The sequence below is a fragment of the Sinocyclocheilus anshuiensis genome, unplaced genomic scaffold, assembly GCF_001515605.1.
Source record: "Sinocyclocheilus anshuiensis isolate Anshui unplaced genomic scaffold, SAMN03320099.WGS_v1.1 scaffold758, whole genome shotgun sequence".
Lineage (NCBI taxonomy): Eukaryota > Metazoa > Chordata > Actinopteri > Cypriniformes > Cyprinidae > Sinocyclocheilus > Sinocyclocheilus anshuiensis.
Window position 1 is genome coordinate 725,144 of NW_015548126.1, and position 19,884 is coordinate 745,027.

Below are 19,884 nucleotides of genomic sequence, written 5' to 3' on the forward strand. Positions count from 1 at the left end.
TTACCTAACTGTCAGTTACACCATTATTTATCCATATATTTGTGCAGTGATTTTCCCATTCATCCATCTCTTGATTTTTCTCTCAGGTGGATGAGTTGTCAGTGGAGACGTCAGGAGCAATAGCTACATCACTGACCACACCATTCTGAGGCAGTGGATATATATATCAACAGGTAGCACATGCCCTGAGTGGTGGCTGAGATGACACGCACCCGCCAGATCACCTCAACCAGCCTCCTTCTCTTGTAAGAGTCCCTATTGTCTTAATATTTCAATCATCTTTTGACATTTATCATAATTCAATTAGATCAAACAAATCCTAATCAGCTGATTAGATACCTACATCAATAACACAATTATGTATTCATCAAAAACATCTTATCTTAAACACTGTCCTCAGGATTTATGTTTGCTGTCACCTGGCATAGGTATAATGTTGCTTTTATAAGGAGGTCACATAGAAAATTGCATATACCATTCAAAAGTTTGGGTCAGTGAGATTTTTTTAAAGAAATTAATACTTTTATTCAGCAAGGATGCATTAAATTGATCAAAAGTAACAGTAAATACATTTTTAATGCTATAAAATATTTCTGTTTTAAATAATCCTGAAAAAATGTATCACAGTTTCCACAAAAATATTAAGCAGCACAACTGTTTTCAGCATTATTAATAATAAGAAATGTTTGTTGAGCAGCAAATCAACATATTCGAATGATTTCTGATGGATCATGTGACACTGAAAACTGGAGTAATAATGCTGAAAATGCAGCTTTGCCGTTACCAAAATAAATTATATCTTGAAATATATTAAAATAGAAAACAGCTTTTTTGAATTGTAAAAATATTTCACAATACTACCATTTTTACTGTATTTTTAATCAAATAAATGCAGCCTAAGAGACTTCTTTCAAAAATATTAAAGAACCCCACACTTTTGAATGGTACTGTATATGTTCCTGAAAGAGCCACCTAACTTCGTCATAGGCCCTGTCCCAAATGGAACACTTCATGTGCACTTGCGGTCTTACGGACTTACAATGGCCACGGTGTGCGCGTGTCCGTTAAGTCCACAAGACCGTAGAGCGTCCCATTCGTCATTTTTACGTTCAGAAGGGTGCTCGCGAGCATGTGCCCTTGATCCACACTTCTGCCGAGCCTGCGCTGGGGCGAGCTTCGCAGCGGACTTCTACCCGACAGTCAAAGTGGCATTACGTCACAAAAGTGTGGACTTGGAGGAAGACCTTAAGGGTTTAGGTTGCCAGTTAGGACAGGGCCATAGTAATTACTAATGTCTTATTCAGTATGTCTCATTCATTTATTTTCCAGCAGGAGGCTTTTATTGGCACTTATGACGATACACACAGCTTTGGGGGTGAGTATTATCTTGTATTATCTTCATAAAGTTGTCTTAACGGTTTCACAATGTTAAGATGAGACTGCTGGCCGAGTCAGTAAATGTCTTTTTCCCCTACATAATTCAGATGGATGTGGTAAAAGCTGTATTTGTATATGCTGGACATTTTATGTTTATTAGAGTATTGCATCATTAGCTTAGCAACATGTTAAAGAGATGAAAACTGTCATCATTTACCCATCTTCATGTCTGTCTTTCTTTTGCGGAACATAAAAAGAGATATGCTGAGAAATGTTTGTGGTTTTTTTTTTCACAATGAAAGTCAGTGGTCACTAAAACTGTTTGGATACCAACATTGTTTTGGAGAAGAAATAAAATCCTACAAGTTTTGATTTACATGAGGGTCAGTAAAAGATTACAGAATGTTGAAAGTAATGATGACAGATTTAACAGGCCTGTCACTAGGGGTGAGAAAGGTGGTGACGATTATGAGTCGAGTTAACTGAGTGGCACCGGCACAAAATTTCAATAGCAACAATCTGCACCGGATATAGCGATGACTCTGCCCTTTAACATTAATGTCTATTGAAATCAAAAGTACATTTGAGTTGCTGCTCTATGTAGAGCATAAGTCCATTGACAATAGTGCAATAACGTGCTGCTCAAACAGAAGTTGTTTGAAACCAAGCAGCTTTTTGTTTGGCCAACACTGTGAATTTGCATGACCAACTTGAACATGAGCAAAATCTGCGAAGGGAACTTTTCGCTGTCACTGGAAACTCCCAAACACTCGGATTCTTATTGGAATACAGAGCGCCTAGTGATCATGGAAAAAAATATATAATTGGAGGAAAAAATATATTTCAATGCTTTTGCATTCTCCCACAAAAATATTGTATTCCTCAAGAAACGTTATGTTCTTTTGCAAAGCAATTGAGTTCTCTCACAAAATTATTGCATCTTCCTGAGAATCTTTGCATTCTCTCACAAAAGTATTGCTTCCCCTGAGAAAAGTTGTATTCGCTTACAAAAACACAGAAATTTATTTTTTTCTCCCACCTCATATTATGTCCATCACAAAAGTTTTGGGAGTAAATGCAAAGTCTGTCAGGGGAAGGCACAATCTTTGCTAGCAAACTCAAAGTTCCTCAGGGGAATGCAGTATTATTATGAATGAGTGCAAAAGTTCCTGGGGGAACAGAGTACTTTTGCAAGACAACACAAAAGCATTGAAATAACTTTCCTCCCATCTTATTTATTACAATCACCATGTTCCTTTTGGGGATCTGTATTTAAATGACTAGATTTCAGCTGCAAAATTTGACAGAGCAATGGTGTGACTACCACTTTTGATTGTGAGATCAAAGTATGATGAAGAGGTCCTGTGTTGATGCAAAACAAAAATCTTAACAAGTGAAGCAATGTTTTATATGCACTCATCTTTTGATTTCACTGGCATAGAATGGCCTTTGAAGTCAAGTGGCATATGATCCAAAGGGGCTATGATGGCATAAGGGATCCAGAAATCCACGGAAAAGGTTAAAGATCTTTCATCCCCAGCCACCCATGATTTATAGATGTTTCACTGGGAATGATTAGTTAACAGGAATGGATTCTGTTATCGTTTGTGTGTGCTTTCCTGCCAGGTTATTGATGAGTGTGTACTGTAGTTTGCCTCATCTGTCCATAAGGCCTCCTTTCAGGCATCGTCTCTGAGCTGAGCTTGGCTGATAGAATGCAAAGGCAGAGATAGATACAGAACATTACTTATGAGGGCAGATGGATGGAGATTGCCATCATGCCTTCACTAGCACTGAACAGAGGAAGAATGAAGAGGGAATGAGAGCCAAAAAGGTAGATAGTGAGGTATAATCACTGAGAAGTTAAGAAAACATCGTCTACATCGATGCCCGTCCTTGCTTTTACGTAAGAGAAGAGGAATGCAGACATATTTCTAATGTAAACAATCCAACTAAATGAGTTGTGCAAAATTCTGTCATCATTTATTCGCTTTTGTGCTGCTCCAAACATGTTTTTCTCCCATAAAATACAAAAGGAGATGTTTTGAATAAAGTTTGTTTTTGCATGGATTTGCAAATAATACTAAAGTTTAAGGGATTTACCTGAATAATCACTGTTTACTAATAGTCTTTTCTTCTGTTGAGCTGTTTACTGCTTAGACCAGGTCACTGAGTGCAAAGAACTATTGATTCTTGAATCAAGCCTGTACTTTTCCAGTGAACTCTCATGAAAGGTTCACTGAAAAGATCTAACTGAAAAGAACTATTGATTGTTAAATCAAACATCATTAATTCTCTAATGAACTCTCATGGAAGATTCACTGAAAAGATCTGGCTAAAAAGAACTCTATTCTTGAATCAGACATCACTACTTCTCCAATTAACTAATAGTAATAAAAAACTCACTGAAAAGATCTCTTCCAAAAAACAATTGATTCTTCAATCAGATGTCACTATTTTTCAAACAAACTCTCATAAACACGTCAAGGAGAGCTAGGGTGAATGTCAGGTTTTTCAGTGAATAGCAATGTAAATTTCAGTCTTTTCCTCAGAAAAAGCTATCGAATGTATTCAGAACATTTGGAGTGTAGAGGTGTGTGGTGTGGTCCACTTTCATTTTACTGAAAAGAACCAGGATATTCTCCTTTTGCGTTCTGTTTAAGAAAGAAAGAAAGCCATACAGGTTTGGAACGACATGAGGGTGGGTCAATAATGCCAGAATTTTTAGGACGTTATGGAATAGCAGAAAAGTGAGAGTGTACTGATGGCACAGATGCAGGTTCCTGCACACATGATTTTGCCTAAGGCATTCTGTCTGATTCTGTGTGAAGGGGGTCAGGGGTAAGTTGTAAACCTGAACAAAAATGACCAGGTGTCACAAAGCAGGTGCTTCCTCACACACACACACGAACACACACACAGAAAAAGTTATCAGAAACACATACCCGCACATACCCATGCACACATCCTGTCCCTCATTTAGATGACTGACATGCGTAAATTTTCTGACTCGGTGCATGAAGGAGTAACTTTTAACCTGACAATTTACAGTACCAGTCAAAAGTTGGACACACTTGAGTTTGTTTCACATGAGCTTTCAAACCTTTTGATCTAAAGGCTTAAAATGCTTGGAATTAGAGCAGACAAATATAAATTGGTTTAAATAAGCTGGGTTTGTTTTGTTAAACATTTGCCGACCTAGACATTTCTTAATGTTCCAAATTCCTAGTTTGGATGACTTTTGCTGTTATTGCAAAATGTAAAAAAAAAAAAAAGGAGCAGCTGTGTCCAAATTTTCAACTGGTAGTTATGTGGGTTGCAATGTATTCACAAATTAAGGCACAATTTGTTTGTCTAGCCCAATTCATAGGCCAACATAACTCATTTAGCCCAAAGAGTTATCTGCTGTACTGTCTCTGATTGGCTGCCTGGTCAACATCCTGTCGGAGGTGCAGAGTAAAGCGGGCATACAGGTAGGGAAGAGCAGATGGATGGGGGAAAGGTACACAAAGAAAAAGATTTTAAGCACACCCAAATGTCTCAATACATAAATTCTTGTAAATCAGTACCACTGGATTTGTGATTTCCGGACCTTGAAAAGTCATTACGATGGGGTACAATTAAAAAAAAAAAGACATGAAAATATCTGTAGTTTGTATATTAATTTTTGTGGCTTTGCTCGGCTCTAAAATACTGTTTAAAAGTTTGGGTTTGGTAAGAATTTGTAATGCTTTTGAAATTAGTTTCTTAGGCTCACCAAGGCTGCGTTTACTTCATCACAAATACAGTAAAAATGGTCATGTTGCTATTATTGCATTTGAGGTGATTTTGTGCTCAGGGAGCATTTCCTATCAGTCTTGAAAACTGTAGTGCTGCTAAATATTTTTGTGGACTCTTTGATAAGTGGAAAGGTGAAAAGAATGGCATTTATTTAAAAAAAAAAAGAAAACTTTAATTTATTTGAAAAATATTATTGACCCCAAAGTTTTGAACTGTATTGTATTATTATTATTATTATTTTATATATTTCTTTTTTTTGGCTGAATTTCCTGACAAGTGCGGTTTTGGAAAGTGGCTTTGATGTGGCTTTTCCTTTACACAAAACCAAAGCTTAAATCCTAAGATTACTTACATACTTCCTAAGATATTGTTACGCTGTTTTTTTTTTTATGGTATTGTTACATACTTTGTTGAAGACCAAGACTTAAAACATAGCTTGATCCTTTAAGACAAAACCAAACTCCAACTTAACATCATCAAGTGGAAATAAGCCAGGATCAAGTGTAACTCAATCTCAAATAATTTAAGTTTGTGATGGTGACGGGACAATGCACAGTACAGCTAACATGAGGGAAAGAGGGATGGAAAAGGAGGGAGCAAGACAGAAGAAGTGAGGGAATAGGGGAAGCGTGTCTTTCAGTCATGCAGCAACCATCGTACCAACTCTCAGTCTTGTACATCTGATTGACTTGGAGTGAAGCATGCAGTTATGCTTATCAGCCAGTCAGCACGCATCATCTCAAACCAGTTGATGTCATCACCCAGCACTTAAAACCATTAACTCTTGTGTAGGTCACAACCCCTTTAAAACAGCTGCTATTAAATATGTGTTGCATATGCATATATAGTATATACGCTACCGTTCAAAATGTTAGGGTCAGTAAGATTAAAAAACATTAATATTGTGAAGTATTATTCCCATCTTCAGTGTCACATGATCCTTCAGAAATCATTCTAATATATCAGTATTCATATATTGTGTGATTTTTAGAATCACTACTAACTGGCCCTCCTTTTTTTGTGGAATAAGATTCAATCCAATCTCTTCTCTACTTTATACTCAGCGTGTTGATTTTGGCACAGTTTAAGAATAAAATGACTTTGTAAAATATTGTATACCTTTGCACGAGTTTGCATGAGTGCATGAATTTGTGGCATGCATAATCATTGTGTGCCCTTCAGACTTCCACGTGTCTTTGTTGTGAGAGATTGGACTTTTACCCTTTTAAATGACATCGCTTGTGGTAAATTTTAACATGCTGTACAGTATGAGTCCCCTTGCCAAAATGTGGAAGAGTTGTTTGTTGTTGTTAAAGTGTGCAGATTTTTCCATGAGCTCTGAATTGAAAATCATCCAGAAGGAAATATTTTAACTGTGACTTAACATTTATTTATTTTGTTCAAAGAACCTCCCAGTGAATAAAAATAACAAAGTGATTTTCAAGAAGGCAATAGCATAAGAAGTACTGACAATACAAAGTTTCAAACGTTTTGTAGAACAGTACAGTTAGAACAGGCAGGGATTTAAGAAATCTTAAAAGCATAAAAGAAGAGTTGTTTTATTTAAGGAATCAACATCAGCAAAAATATAAAAAATTATGAAAAATTCCTGTAAATTAAATCACCCTCAGGCCAATCAAGATGTAGATGAGTTTGTTTCTTCATCAGGACAGATTTGAAGAAATTTAGCATTACATCACTTGCTCACCAATGGATCCCCTTCAGTGAATGGGTGCCGTCAGAATGTCCAGACAGCAGAGGTGTAAAGAGTACCTAAAAACCATACTTGAGTAAAAGTACAGATACCTTACAGTGAAAATTACTCCACTACACGTTACAAGTCACCAATTCCAAAACAACTTGAGTAAAAGTCTTAGAGCATCTGATTGAGGAGAGCAATCACGTTTATTTTCTAAAACCAAAACACCTCAAAATTACAAAACAAACAAAAACAACAATATCTTTCAAAAAGGTCTCTTTATAGGCTATAATGGATAAATTAAATAATGTATAATAAATCATGTAATAAAGTAAAATTAAAAAGCCAAAGCCTTCTTGCACTGGATGTGCTGGTTTCGGCCTCATTGCCGGCTGCATTCATGTCCTCATCTCATATAAAACACCTGTGATTCACAAATACTTGCTAAGGAACTTGCATTCACATAAAGTAGCCTTGTTGAAAAGTTTGGGTGAGTAAGGGCAAAACTCACAAGATGCAGTACTTTCAGTGACCTGTAATAGGCAGTATCACGTCTTTTGTAGCAGAAATAAACTGCTGCAGAAAAAGCTAGGTCCATGCAAAATGTAATGTGTAACTGCAACACTCATTTCAAATGTAGTGGAGTAAAGAGTACAGATACTCATTCAAAAATGTAGTGAAGTAGAGAGTAAAAGTTGCTAATATCTTTTATACTCAGTACAACTACAAAGTATCCGAAAAGATACTCAAGTACAGTAACTAATTATATTTACTCCAATACTTTACACCTCTGCCAGACAGCTGATAAAAACATCACAATAGTCTACAGGTTATCCACACAAACACATAACATCTTATGAAGTAAAAAGCTGCATGTTTGTAAGAAACAAATTCCTCATTAAGATGGGTTTTAACTTCAAACCGGCTAAAATACAAGTCCATAATCCATAATACTGCTTTCTTCAGTGTAAAAGTTGTCTCGTCTGAATCAGGAGAGAAATATGCAGAGATCAAGCACCGTTTACAAGCAAAAGCCATTCAAAACATTTCTAAACAAATGTATCGATAGATTTTGATGTGAGCGGGCAACAGGGCACAAACGTTTTCACTGGAGGAAGCGTTATTATGGATGTCATTATGATGTCGCTTTTTGTCCAGAAGTGACAGATTAAAAGGATAGTTCACCCCAAAAATGAACATTCTGTCATTAATTACTCACCCTCATGTCGTTCCAAATTCGTAAGACTTTCGCTCATCTTTGGAACACAAATTAAGATATTTTTGATGAAATCCGAGAGCTTTCTGACCCTGCATAGACAGCAACACAACTGACATGTTCAAGGCCCAGAAAAGTAGTAAGGACATAGTTTAAAATGGTCAATGTGACAGCAGTAGTTCAACCGTAATTTTATGAAGCTACAAGAATACATTTTGTGTGCAAAGAAACTAAAATAATTAACTGCTACAAGAAAGAGCTCATGGAAGAGATGCGTTGTTGCATATTGCAAAGGACTGAGCTGTCCATTGCTGTACAGTGGAAAGATCATTCAACCATAGGGGAACAGTAAATGTGAAAGTTTGATAAAGTGATTTTGTGCCTTTCTGTGCATCATATGTTCATTTGAGATGTTTGTCTATGTTTAGACACTGTACATGCGTGTGCGATAAGTGTGCTTTTGTGAAAGAATGGCGTCTGATTGCAAGTACGGTTTATCACTCTCTCTCTTCCTCTCTTTACGTGGTTGACTACCTCCAAACAGACATAACACATCTGACCTAAATTTCCTCTCCCGCTTGTACTTAATGTGCTCACATATTTCAGTCTGTGCCTCCCATCTCTTTTTTGTCTTTGTGTCTCTTTCTCTATCTCTTTCATTATATTTTTGTTTACATTCCTGCCATTGTGCTTCTTAGGTCACGTGTATGTCTGTGGATCTCTCGTTGTCTAGTCTAGTTTGCTGTGCAAACAATGGAAATATATTTTCAAAAACCCTGGAGTAGACGAGACAAGCATCACATGTACTGATGATACCTATCAAAAACATGGCAATTTGTGATGTACGATACATGATGTGAAAAAGTTGACGCTGATCTTGGCCTATTTTAGCTGGAATAAAACTTCTATTTTGCATTGTATGAAACTTGGTTATTCATGATAGCACCTCTGGTTAAATAAAATAATTCAGTTATTTTTGAGCAAAGTAAGAAAAAGTATTAAGTTGTGCATTTCAAGTCTTTTTATCTTATAAGTACTTTTATAAGTTTATCTTATGTTGATTTTTTGAAACATCTTTTTCCTGAAGGAACGGTAAACAATAAATGAATATAAATTAAAACATTTAGTAAATTGAATTAATTAAAATTCCAAATATGAAACTAAATAATCGTGAAATAAATTAATTCGTATATTTAAACATTTTGTTTTGTTTAAGTATTTAGTGATAATAATAATAATAATAAGTTTAATTTATATAGCGCCTTTCCCAAGCTCAAGGACACTTCACAATGACAAAAGCAAATACATTCCTACATACATGGACAAGACATTTTCCAAGTCCAGAACATGTGGTTGCAGTTGCAAACCACAGTAATAATACAGTATCATAATAAAAAAAAAAACAACAACATTATAACAGGTAATATTGGTAGAACATATAGGTTTTGAGTTTAGACTTAAATTCGTGGAGTGTGGTTATTGTCCAGAGAGCCAGGGGCAATGTGTTCCAAAGTTTGGGAGCCATAACAGAGAAAGATCTACCTCCCATAGATAATAGGCGAAATCTCGGGACACAAAGAAGTTGAAAATTATTAAGTTTCAAAATTATCGATTTTTCTTTTATGCCAAGAATCATTAGGATATTAAAGGGGTCATATGATGCGATTTCAAGTTTTCCTTTCTCTTTGGAGTTTTACAAGCTGATTGTGCATAGATATTGTCCTATATCCTAACAAACCATACATCAATGGAAAGTGTATTTATTTATTTTATTTATTATTTTACTTATTTAATAAATATTATTATATTTAGAGATCGACCGATATATCGATTTACCGATATTTTTCCAGATATTTAAGCATTTTTCAATAATCGGATATCGGTTTTGTAATATCGGATTCACCGATAAACGCTGCCATCTTGTGGATGTTTTGAGAATTGCGCGGTCAAGTCCTGTCCCAATAAAGACGTAACTTTGCGTGAATTCAATAATATGCAGCCATGAATGGGCGCATGTTGGAAACAAAAGTGCTTTATTTATTTCGCTCTCTGTTGTCTATATGCTCATCGTCTCATGAAGTCGGAGTCACGTAGGCTAAGATAATCCGCCAAGTCCTCTCCCAATAAAGACGTAACTTTGCATTAATTAAATAATACAGCCATGAATGAGCACATGTTGGAAATAAAAACGCTAAATTTACTTCTCTCTCGGTTGTATATTTGCTCATCATTAGTCTCGTGAAGCCGCTTTCATACTGCTGTTCACTCACCGGGTTGATGCTCAGGAAATGCTCCAGCACGGCCACCGCATGTAACTTTTAACAAGATTCACTTGTTTAAAACACCCATTCAGTGAATTAACATTATCCAGTGAATTATTCTTCACTCTTTAGCCTATTAAACATCTTATTAACCTACTAAAACTGTAGTTTAAAATGAAGTTGATATGACTCCTTTCCTTTATTTATTTTCTCCATTTGAAAACATTAGACCTTCTACATTTATTTTGCTTATTGTTAATATTAGTGTTGCTGCTGATGCTTTAAATAAAATGTTTTTTTATTGTTGTAATGTGAAGATTAAATTTAACATGAAAGACTGCTAATTTTCAACACTTTTTTTAAAATGACTGAAAGTAGGAAAAACCAAAGTGAAGTATGGACTTACTTCACTCAGTAATTTATTTACTTTATAACAGTAAATAAATATCGGTTCTGCATATCGGTTATCGGGCACATAAACATGCAAATAATTGGTATCGGTATCGGTTATAAAATATCAATATCGGTCGATCACTAATTATATTACTATTATTTACTTATTTTAATAAATGACCCTTATGACTGGTTTTGTGGTCCAGGGTCATATATACCTGTATGAATGAATGTTGACTTCTAAAACTTTGAAATATTGATACAAATAATTAGTGAGTTTCCATCCTGAATGCCTAGTGTTTATGAGCCTACATGTGTATGAGTGTGTTTCACTCCATTTCTGAAACTATATTTCTGTGTTTTAGGGAGACAAGACAGAAAGGTGCGATGGTCGAGACTGCAGGGTCTGCCAGTGTTTCCCCCCCAAAGGAGAGAGGGTAAGTCCATTACATCATTTTGACTTTGTTGACATTATGGCATCATAGTCACTACGGAATATCATGTCTTCATTTTGGCATCATTCAACACTAGACAAGATTCAGGTGTTGACTGACTGCCCTTCACACTTGTCTAGCTGTTCTCAGAAGGCCGGGTTTTGAGACACGGTGTGTTTGTTTGTGTGGCGAAACGAGAAGTCTTCCCCTGATACAGGAGCTCTTAATTTCATTAACTAAGTCTCACTCTAATCTAATTTATTCTGTTTTCGCACAACATTTAGTTCATGTTCACTCACACTCGCACTGGCACACTGACCCAGTTTCATGCCAGTGATACATGCCTGTTCATGTCTGTACCTGAGCAGCTCCATCCAGGTGTTGGCATAATGCAGTTCTTGGCGTGTTCTTAGAAGAGGGGAAAAAAAAGATTAAATGTGTTAATGAGTATTTCAGAGGCACGAATGCTTCACTTCGATTAAGCACAGTTTTACAATGGAATGTTACGGGGTGTGTACCTCATGTGTATCTGTGTGTGTGTGTATGTGTATCAGGTGTGCACTTAGTTTTCAGCAGTGTTATTATGCTGTCAGTTTTGTATGTTGTCACCCCACCATCCTCCACCTCTGTACAAAAATAACTGAAGAATTGACAATAAAGAACAAACAACAGCTTTTGATTGTAGGTATTTTCTATTTATTTGTTTTATATATACAGTATATATATATAGTATATTTTTTCAACAATTTTTTATGTTTTTGAAAAAAAGACTCTTATGCTCACCAAGGCTGCATTTGTTTGATAAAAATACAATAAAAACAATAATATTGTGAAATATTAATATAATTTAAAATAACAGTTTTCTATATTAGTGTATGTTTGAGAAAAGCACAATATAAATAAAATGCATCATCATCATCATCAAAATAATTTATTCCTGTGATGCAAAGCTGAATTTTCAGCATCATTACTCCAGTCTTCAGTGTCACATGATCCTTCAGAAATCATTCTAATATGTTGATTTGCTGCTAAAGAAACTTCTCTTATTATTATCGATGCTGAAAACAGTCCTGCTTGAAACATGGTACAATTTTTCAGGACTATTTAATGAATAGCACATTCAAAACAACAGCATTTATTTCAAATATAATTTTTTTGTAATATTATAAAAATCTTTACTGTCACTTTTGATTAATTTAATGTGTCCTTGCTAAATAAAACTATTAATTTCTTTAAAAAAATAAATCTTATTGACCCCAAACTTTCTATTATATCTGTTTTGGGAAGCACTCCTTCAATTTTTATCTTGCAAAGTAGGACAATAGTACGTAAACCATGGAAAAAGCCAAAGTGAATGTAATGAATTTTTAAGATAGAACCTGAAGGAAAACAATTAGAAAAATATGTAAGGTTGTGTGGATTTGTGTGTCTGTGTGGCAGAGAGAGAGTGAATGTGTCCTTGCAGAAGGTTCTTAAGTCAAATTAATAATAGTCTTTAGCACAAGAGCGACAAATTTACGGCAGCCTCGTAGAGCCCAGTGGCCCAATTACAGTTAGGAGCGCAGTTACAAGAGTGTGCACAGCTGCTTATAGCACACACACTAACAGATGAATTCTCTGAATCATCCATGTTGGAAATATTTGTCATAACTGTCATTTTTGAACAGATCAGACTCTGTTAAAAGGAATTTGAATAATCTGTGTTCATGCTAATTTGTATACAAACACACACACCAGTTGTTGTTAATGAACACTTCAGTTGTTGTGATCAAATTGCAGTCACTGGAGGACTGGAACTATCCCAGAAATCCCTGGAATGGGGTGGGATGAGGACTCATAAATTAATGAAAAACTAAGTAATCTTCTATAAAAATAACACACATACACACTAAAGTGCAGTTTAACACAACAAAAATGTTAACACACTTTTCTCAGGCATTCCATTTGTAATGATCTCCCTGTTCCCTTATGCATGGTACTTTAAAGAATACTATGGTACATGTCCATCACAGCTGGATCATATATGCTGAGAATCATATCCCAAAAATATATAAATATATATTTATAGTATAGTATTCATACTATTTATGCATTATGTAGTATGTATAAGTCAAGTCAAGTTACCTTTATTTATATAGCGCTTTTAACAATACAGATTGTGTCAAAGCAGCTTTACAGTATTAAATAGGAAAATAGTGTGTCAATAATGCAAAAGGACAATAGTAAACACTCAATTTTCAGTTAAAGGCAGTTCATGATTGAATTCAGTGATGTCATCATCCAGCTCAGTTCAGTTTAAATAGTGTCTGGACAGTCAGGGCTGTCGAGGTCATCTCTAGGTCCTGATCCACCATTCAATACGTACTGGATCCGGGTGACTGCAGTGACCATCTGATCTGGATACAGACTGGATCTGGTGGCTACGGTGACCTCGGAATAAGAAAGAAACAGACTAATATTAGCGTAGATGCCATTCTTCTAACGATACCATTCTTATAACAGTAGGTAGTGAAAAGTATGCAAATTGTTTGTCTAGACATAGCACCCAGATCATAAATATTTTAACAAAAAAATTTAATATATATTTTTATTCAGCAACCACACTGTAAAAAATGACCGTGAATTTAACGGTAAAAGACTGTAAAAATGCTACAGTAAAAACCTGTTCATGCATTAAGTCATTGATTTAATTTAAATGATAATTTGTCTAAGATGACAGTAAAGGCGTTTACAGACATTTAATGTTACAACAAATATTTCAAATAAATGCTGTTATTTTAAATTCTCTATTAAAAACTCATGGTTTCAAATAAATACTAAGCAGCAAATCAGCATATTAGAGTGATTTCTGAAGGATCATGTGACACTGAAGACTGGAGTAATAATGCTGAAAATTCAGCTTTGCATCACAGAAATAAATAACATTTTTAAATATTATAATTAATAATGCATTGATAATTGTAATATAATCCTCATAATTCTCATTTGTAAGTCGCTTTGGATAAAAGCGTCTGCTATATGATTTAATGTAAGTGTAATTCTAATAGAAAAAGTTACTTTTTTGATCAAATAAATGCAGCTGTGGTAAGTATAAGAGATAAAAACATCTTACCAACCACAAACTTTTACCATGAAATGTTTCTTAATGTTTTACATTCTATTTTTAATAAGTATGCACTGCAGTACGTAATAAACTAGAGTTCCGTTCTTGACATACTGTGACTCCTAGTGAAGTAGTAACCAGTAATCTGCCTAGAATAATAACCTATAACAAGGGGCCCAGAATGCCTCTGTGTGTGTCCTGTTTGTATTATGTTGTCTCTCATGTCTTGGTTCTGTGGTTCCAAAATGAGGTCAGAAGTCCTCATGCCTCAGGCCACATGTCTTCTAGTCTAGTCTTTGACCTCTGAACTATTAAGGCACAACTCAGCGTCTGTGCATTAGTGTGTGTGTGTGTGTAAAACACTTTCTCTTTCTTCCGTAATCACAGAGTCTGTAGGCTTTGGGCTGCTAAAAACTAGTACTTTCTCTAATGAAAGGTGTGAGGGTGTGTGTGCTTGCGTGTGCCTGTGGGTTTGCAGTGTATTTTTAATGTAAATAATAATACTGTCCATCATAAAGCCTATCTTTCTTTCAGAGTTCACTGCTGGGACACAGCACATGGGTGCTAAGTTAGGGTGACCATATGTAATCTTTACAAGTCCTGGCCGGGATTTCTAGTGCCTTAATGTCTTTTGTCTTCATAATTGTTGAAGGTAATGATTAAAAAGTAGTTTGACCAATAGCGTGCAGGTATTGTAGATAACCAACCAATTGGAGCATGTGAGAAGGTAGGATCTGCAGAGAACGGTCGAAGCAATGCAAATAAGCATACAAATAATGTATGAGGACTGTAGGGAGCTTGTCAATAGGAAAACAAAGCCAAAACCTGGACATTTTAGGCAATTTAGAAATCCTGGCCAGGACATCACTCTAGCTAAGTATGTCACGTGCTCTGTCACGCGTGTTGGTCTAGTGGAAATCTTAAGGAGATTATGGGAGGGTTTTGAGGACATTTGCGTGGCTGTCATTAGAACTGTGGAATGTTTGCATGAGGAGGATTATGGGGTCTTGCAAACGCAGGTATTAGCCACATCTCGTCTTCAAATAAATGCTTGTTTATTCAAGTAAGTTCACCAGAAATATCCCCTTTTTTTTATTATGAGATGACATAAATCAGATTTTTTTTTTGCATGTGCGTTTACACTTGTGCATTTTGCTGACACTTTTATCCAAAGCGACTTGTTTTTATCAGTTCACAAACTTCCTGAAAACCGAACCCATGACCCAGGCGTTGCTTGCTCTAGTCCAGAGGTTCCCAATTGGACTGGGATTGGGAAAACGCTGCTCTAGTCCATATAGCAAGCAGTGTTATTTTAGTAACATTGGTTATACTATTATATTTTGTGTTAATATTATAAATTATAATTTATTTTTATATTTTATTTTAATTTAAAGTTTTAGATATTTTTGACAATATAATAAAAATTATATAATAAAAATAGAATATTTAAATATAATATAATATTTATATAATAAAATTACAATATATAATAAAAATAATAAAAAAGATCTGTTTGAAAACCTGTAATTGCAGCTGTTTGTGGAATTATTTTCCTTGCGTTGGTTGTGCGCCGGCACAACCAACGCAACGAATCTAATGTTTTGAGGAGTATGTGTGGCAGTCAGTCACCGCACCGGATATTTACTGTATGTTCAGTCTAATCTCTAATTGTCATACCATTCGAATTTAATATTAAGAAATTCTGGTAGCACTTTATTTTACAGTCCTGTTCCTCATGTACATACTATGTACTTATTATAGTAATTACAATAACTAGGTCATAACTAGGTACTAACCCTGAACCTAACCCTACCCCATGTAGTTACCTTATATTACCAGAACTTTCTTAGGTAGGTACACTGCAAGTACACGTAAGTACACGTACTGTAAAATAAAGTGCAACCGAAAATCTTTTAACCCAAAAAGCAAATTATGCTCCCTTTGAACTGGTTGTCTTTAAAATACAAATCTTGTGTAATCTCAGGCTATCTATAAAACTGGAATGTAATTTAATCTCATTCACATTCCTTTCTGGATTACAATCCGCCATCAAAATGATACATTTAATTATTCTAGCTGCTGTGAGAAAAGGCTATAAACGATCCGCCACCTGCAGCATCCGCACATGCGATAGCCTAGTAGCCGGGACAACTTCTTTATGTTTACAGACGTGACGTAATGACGCGGCAGCATACTCGAATTTCCCACAAAAACCTACCCGTACCACTCAAATTAGAAAACATTATTATAAACTAACCGTTGTGAATCGGGCTAAAGTAAGGTGATAGTTTTGAACACTGGCTGGTTATGTACTTGCTCAAATATTGATTTTGTATCATTTTTAACCAAAAAACATTACGGACTGCAGCTTTAAAGATGTCTTTATAGTTTTTATTACGTTTTTGTTGCCTTGGAAACTAGCTAAAATAAATCCAAAGTTCTGTCATTAAAACTCTAGATGGTGCAGTCCAATAAGTCAAACTCAATCTGACATAATGACATAATTTCCATCCACCTATTTTAATGTGCATTTTGAAATATTGCAAAAAAAAAAAATGCTGGATGGAAACACCAAGATTAAATACTAAAATGTGCATAAAAACTTATGCGTACAATTGAGTAGAATAAACTTTTTATCCAATAAGAAAAAACGTGCAAACTACGATGGAAACAAATTTACCAAATAAATTCAACTATGCACATCAAAAAAGTCAAGTGACTTTGCACAATGGGATGGGATAACTTGACTAACCAGCAGAACGATCTCATTGCACAGCATCTGAAATGTTTTTTGGTCATTCTGGAATGCCTGAGCAAAGTCTGTATGTCCGTATAATTGTCTTACACTATAATAATAGTGGCTTCTCCTACTTTTCTTAGTGATATTTAGTGCCAGTTTATCAGGAAGTGACAATTTTGTTCTCTTTGACTCGATGGATGGAAACGGTGCTTTATTTTTAAATGTTTTATGCGATGTTCCAGTTTTGTGCATAAGTTAAATTCACATCTTTGGATGGAAACATAGCTATTATCACATGGCGCAGCCAACTGGTTCTTTTTGTTTCAGCAGCCAATGAGCTTGCTGCTCAACATTCAAATACTTGGCTAGTGCTTGCTGTAGCAGTTGCAGCGCACTTCAGAAACCCTCCACCTTCCCCAGCTCCACCTGTATAGATCTGCTACGGGGTATTCATGTATGCTATATGGGGGTTATTTCATGTTATATGTGCAGCAGCAGTATTTTTTACATGCTCAAAGCAGCATGTTGGGATGTATTGGCAGTAACAAGTCTTGGTACTTGCTCTGCCGCAGCAGCAGCAGCAGCGTAGCAGATCTATTCTGCCAAGCCCAAAGACATTAACATTGTCATGTACATTACCATGCCAATCCCTCTGAGAGTTGTCATGACAGAAATTAAGTTTAAGTTTAAAAAAAAAAAATTCTAAGTTAATGTCTATTCTATTTCAATAGTTTTAGTTAAGGGTAAAAACCAATTGTTAGCATGCTTTTGATGCATACAGCAGTTTCAAAAGCCAATGTATAACTATATGGTATGAACAAAATAAGAAAGTCTCTTTTTAGCACTAGAACCTGAACAGCTCTATTGATCTTTGAATGAGTTTTACATGTGAATACATGTCTATATGGTTCAGGAGTCGTGTGTGATGGTGTGGACAGCTGTATTTTGCTGTGCGAGCCCTAATTGTAAACCAGAGGTGTACGGATGTGTGTGTGTTGCTGAGGGAATCCAGTGGGTCTTTAGTAATTATCACAGTCACTGCTTTCCCTGAAAGACTGTGAACACCCTCAACACACAACGATCTACCTCTGTCACAACCACTGAGTGCATGCTGCTTAACACACACACTCATACTATCATACTTGTTTCACATCACAAAGTCAAGTAGAATATGATGTATGTCTTTTTTGTTTAGTTAGTAAATTTAAAAGTTATATGAATATAAATATTGTAGCTGTATAAATTTCAAAATAACAGCATTTATCATATTTTGTAACATTATAAATGTCTTTATGGTCACCTTTAAATAATAATACTTTTATTAAAAGTATTTCTTTTAATGTTACTGATCCCAAACTTTTGAACAGTAGTGTGCATATGTGCAATGTTTTGAGCAAACACATATACACACACTCTTTAGTCTGTAGTTTTTTACTCATTGACTTGCCCTGTCAGTGCTTTGCTATTGTGTCTGATCAAAGTCAAATCCAATGTCTTACAGGTCATTAAAAAAACATGCCTGTGTGTTTGCATAAATAAAGGATTAAACCTTTTGGCTTTGACAGCTAAAGACAGTGACCAGAAGAAGAGAAAGAGAGAGAATCGTTTCTGGTATTTTAATTAAAAGTGCTCTAAAACTGAAAATGTCACAAACCAGCTGTGGGAAGAACCTGCAATTAACATGATTCTTTCCTCCCATTTAGGGAGGCTGTTTAGCAGAGTGAGCTTGAAGAGAGGATGTGTGTGCGCATTGACTGCTTTCAGTCAAATATTTCACATGTTTGCCACTGTACTTTTTTGAGGATTTTTTGCTGTGTGTGTATGAAAGCACTGCTAAATCCCAGTGTTCCACTGCTGTTCCCCTGTGTGTGTGTGTGTGTGTGTGTGTGTGTGTGTGTGTGTGTGTGTGTGTGTGTGTTTTTTTTGTTGTGTGTGTGTGTGTGTGTGTGTGTGTGTGTGTGTGTGTGTGTGTGTGTGTGTTTTTTTTGTCTCATCCATTTTTTTTTATAAATATTTATAGCAATAATCAGATGTGATACAATCAGTTGTTTTTATATAGTACATGCAATTATATACTCTTATATATAAAAAGTATTTATACAACACAGTTATTTACCAGAACACTAAAGGAAGCACTTAACCTCACTGAAGAATCACTATCAAACAATATGAGAGCTAACATCAGTGACCAATCACACTCAAGCCTGGAGCAGCATCTGGTGACACACAACAGTACTGTGAATGTAATATGTTCTTGATGTTTTGTCACACCCTTGTGGTGATTTTGTAAAAATACACTACTGTTCAAAAGTTTTGGGTCGGTAAGATTTTACTATGGTTTTGAAAGACGTCTCTCATGCTCATCAATGCTGCATGGCTGTAAAATTGTGAAATATTACTTAAAATTTTAAATAACTTTTTTAGAAATATATTTTAAAGTGTAATTTATTCATGTGATGCATAGTTGAATTTTCAGCTTCCATTGCGCAAGTCTGTAGTGTCACGTGATCTTCCCGAAATTTTTCAGTCTAATATGCTGATTTGCCTCAAACATTTCTTATTTTTCATTGCTAACAACATTTGTGCTGCTTAATATTTTTGTGGATACTGTGACACATTTTCTCAAGATTCTTTGAATAGAAAGTTCAAAAGAACAGCATTTATTCAAAATAGAAATCTTCTGGAACAATGTAAAAGTTTTTTCTGTCACTTTTAATCAGTTTATACAGTTTATACATTTTTTTAACAAACAAACAAAATGTTTTTACTGAGAAGCCTAAATGTTTGAACGGTAATATACATTCCAAAATAGAAATAAATAGTATATAAATGTAAATGTGTGTGTGTGTGTGTGTGTGTGTGTGTACAGGTGCATCTCAAT

General features: G+C 35.3%; 1 protein-coding gene across 1 annotated transcript in view; it reads left to right on the plus strand.

The window, feature by feature from the left end:
- LOC107704741 (collagen alpha-4(IV) chain-like) overlaps positions 1-19,884 on the plus strand; it is a 56,263-nt gene that overhangs the window by 1,391 nt on the left and 34,988 nt on the right. Inside the window, exons 2-4 of the mRNA XM_016507729.1 lie at positions 87-245; positions 1,330-1,375; positions 11,092-11,163. Of these exons, the coding sequence (XP_016363215.1) occupies positions 202-245; positions 1,330-1,375; positions 11,092-11,163 (162 nt within the window). The 5' untranslated portion in view covers positions 87-201. The remainder of the gene's footprint in view (positions 1-86; positions 246-1,329; positions 1,376-11,091; positions 11,164-19,884) is intronic.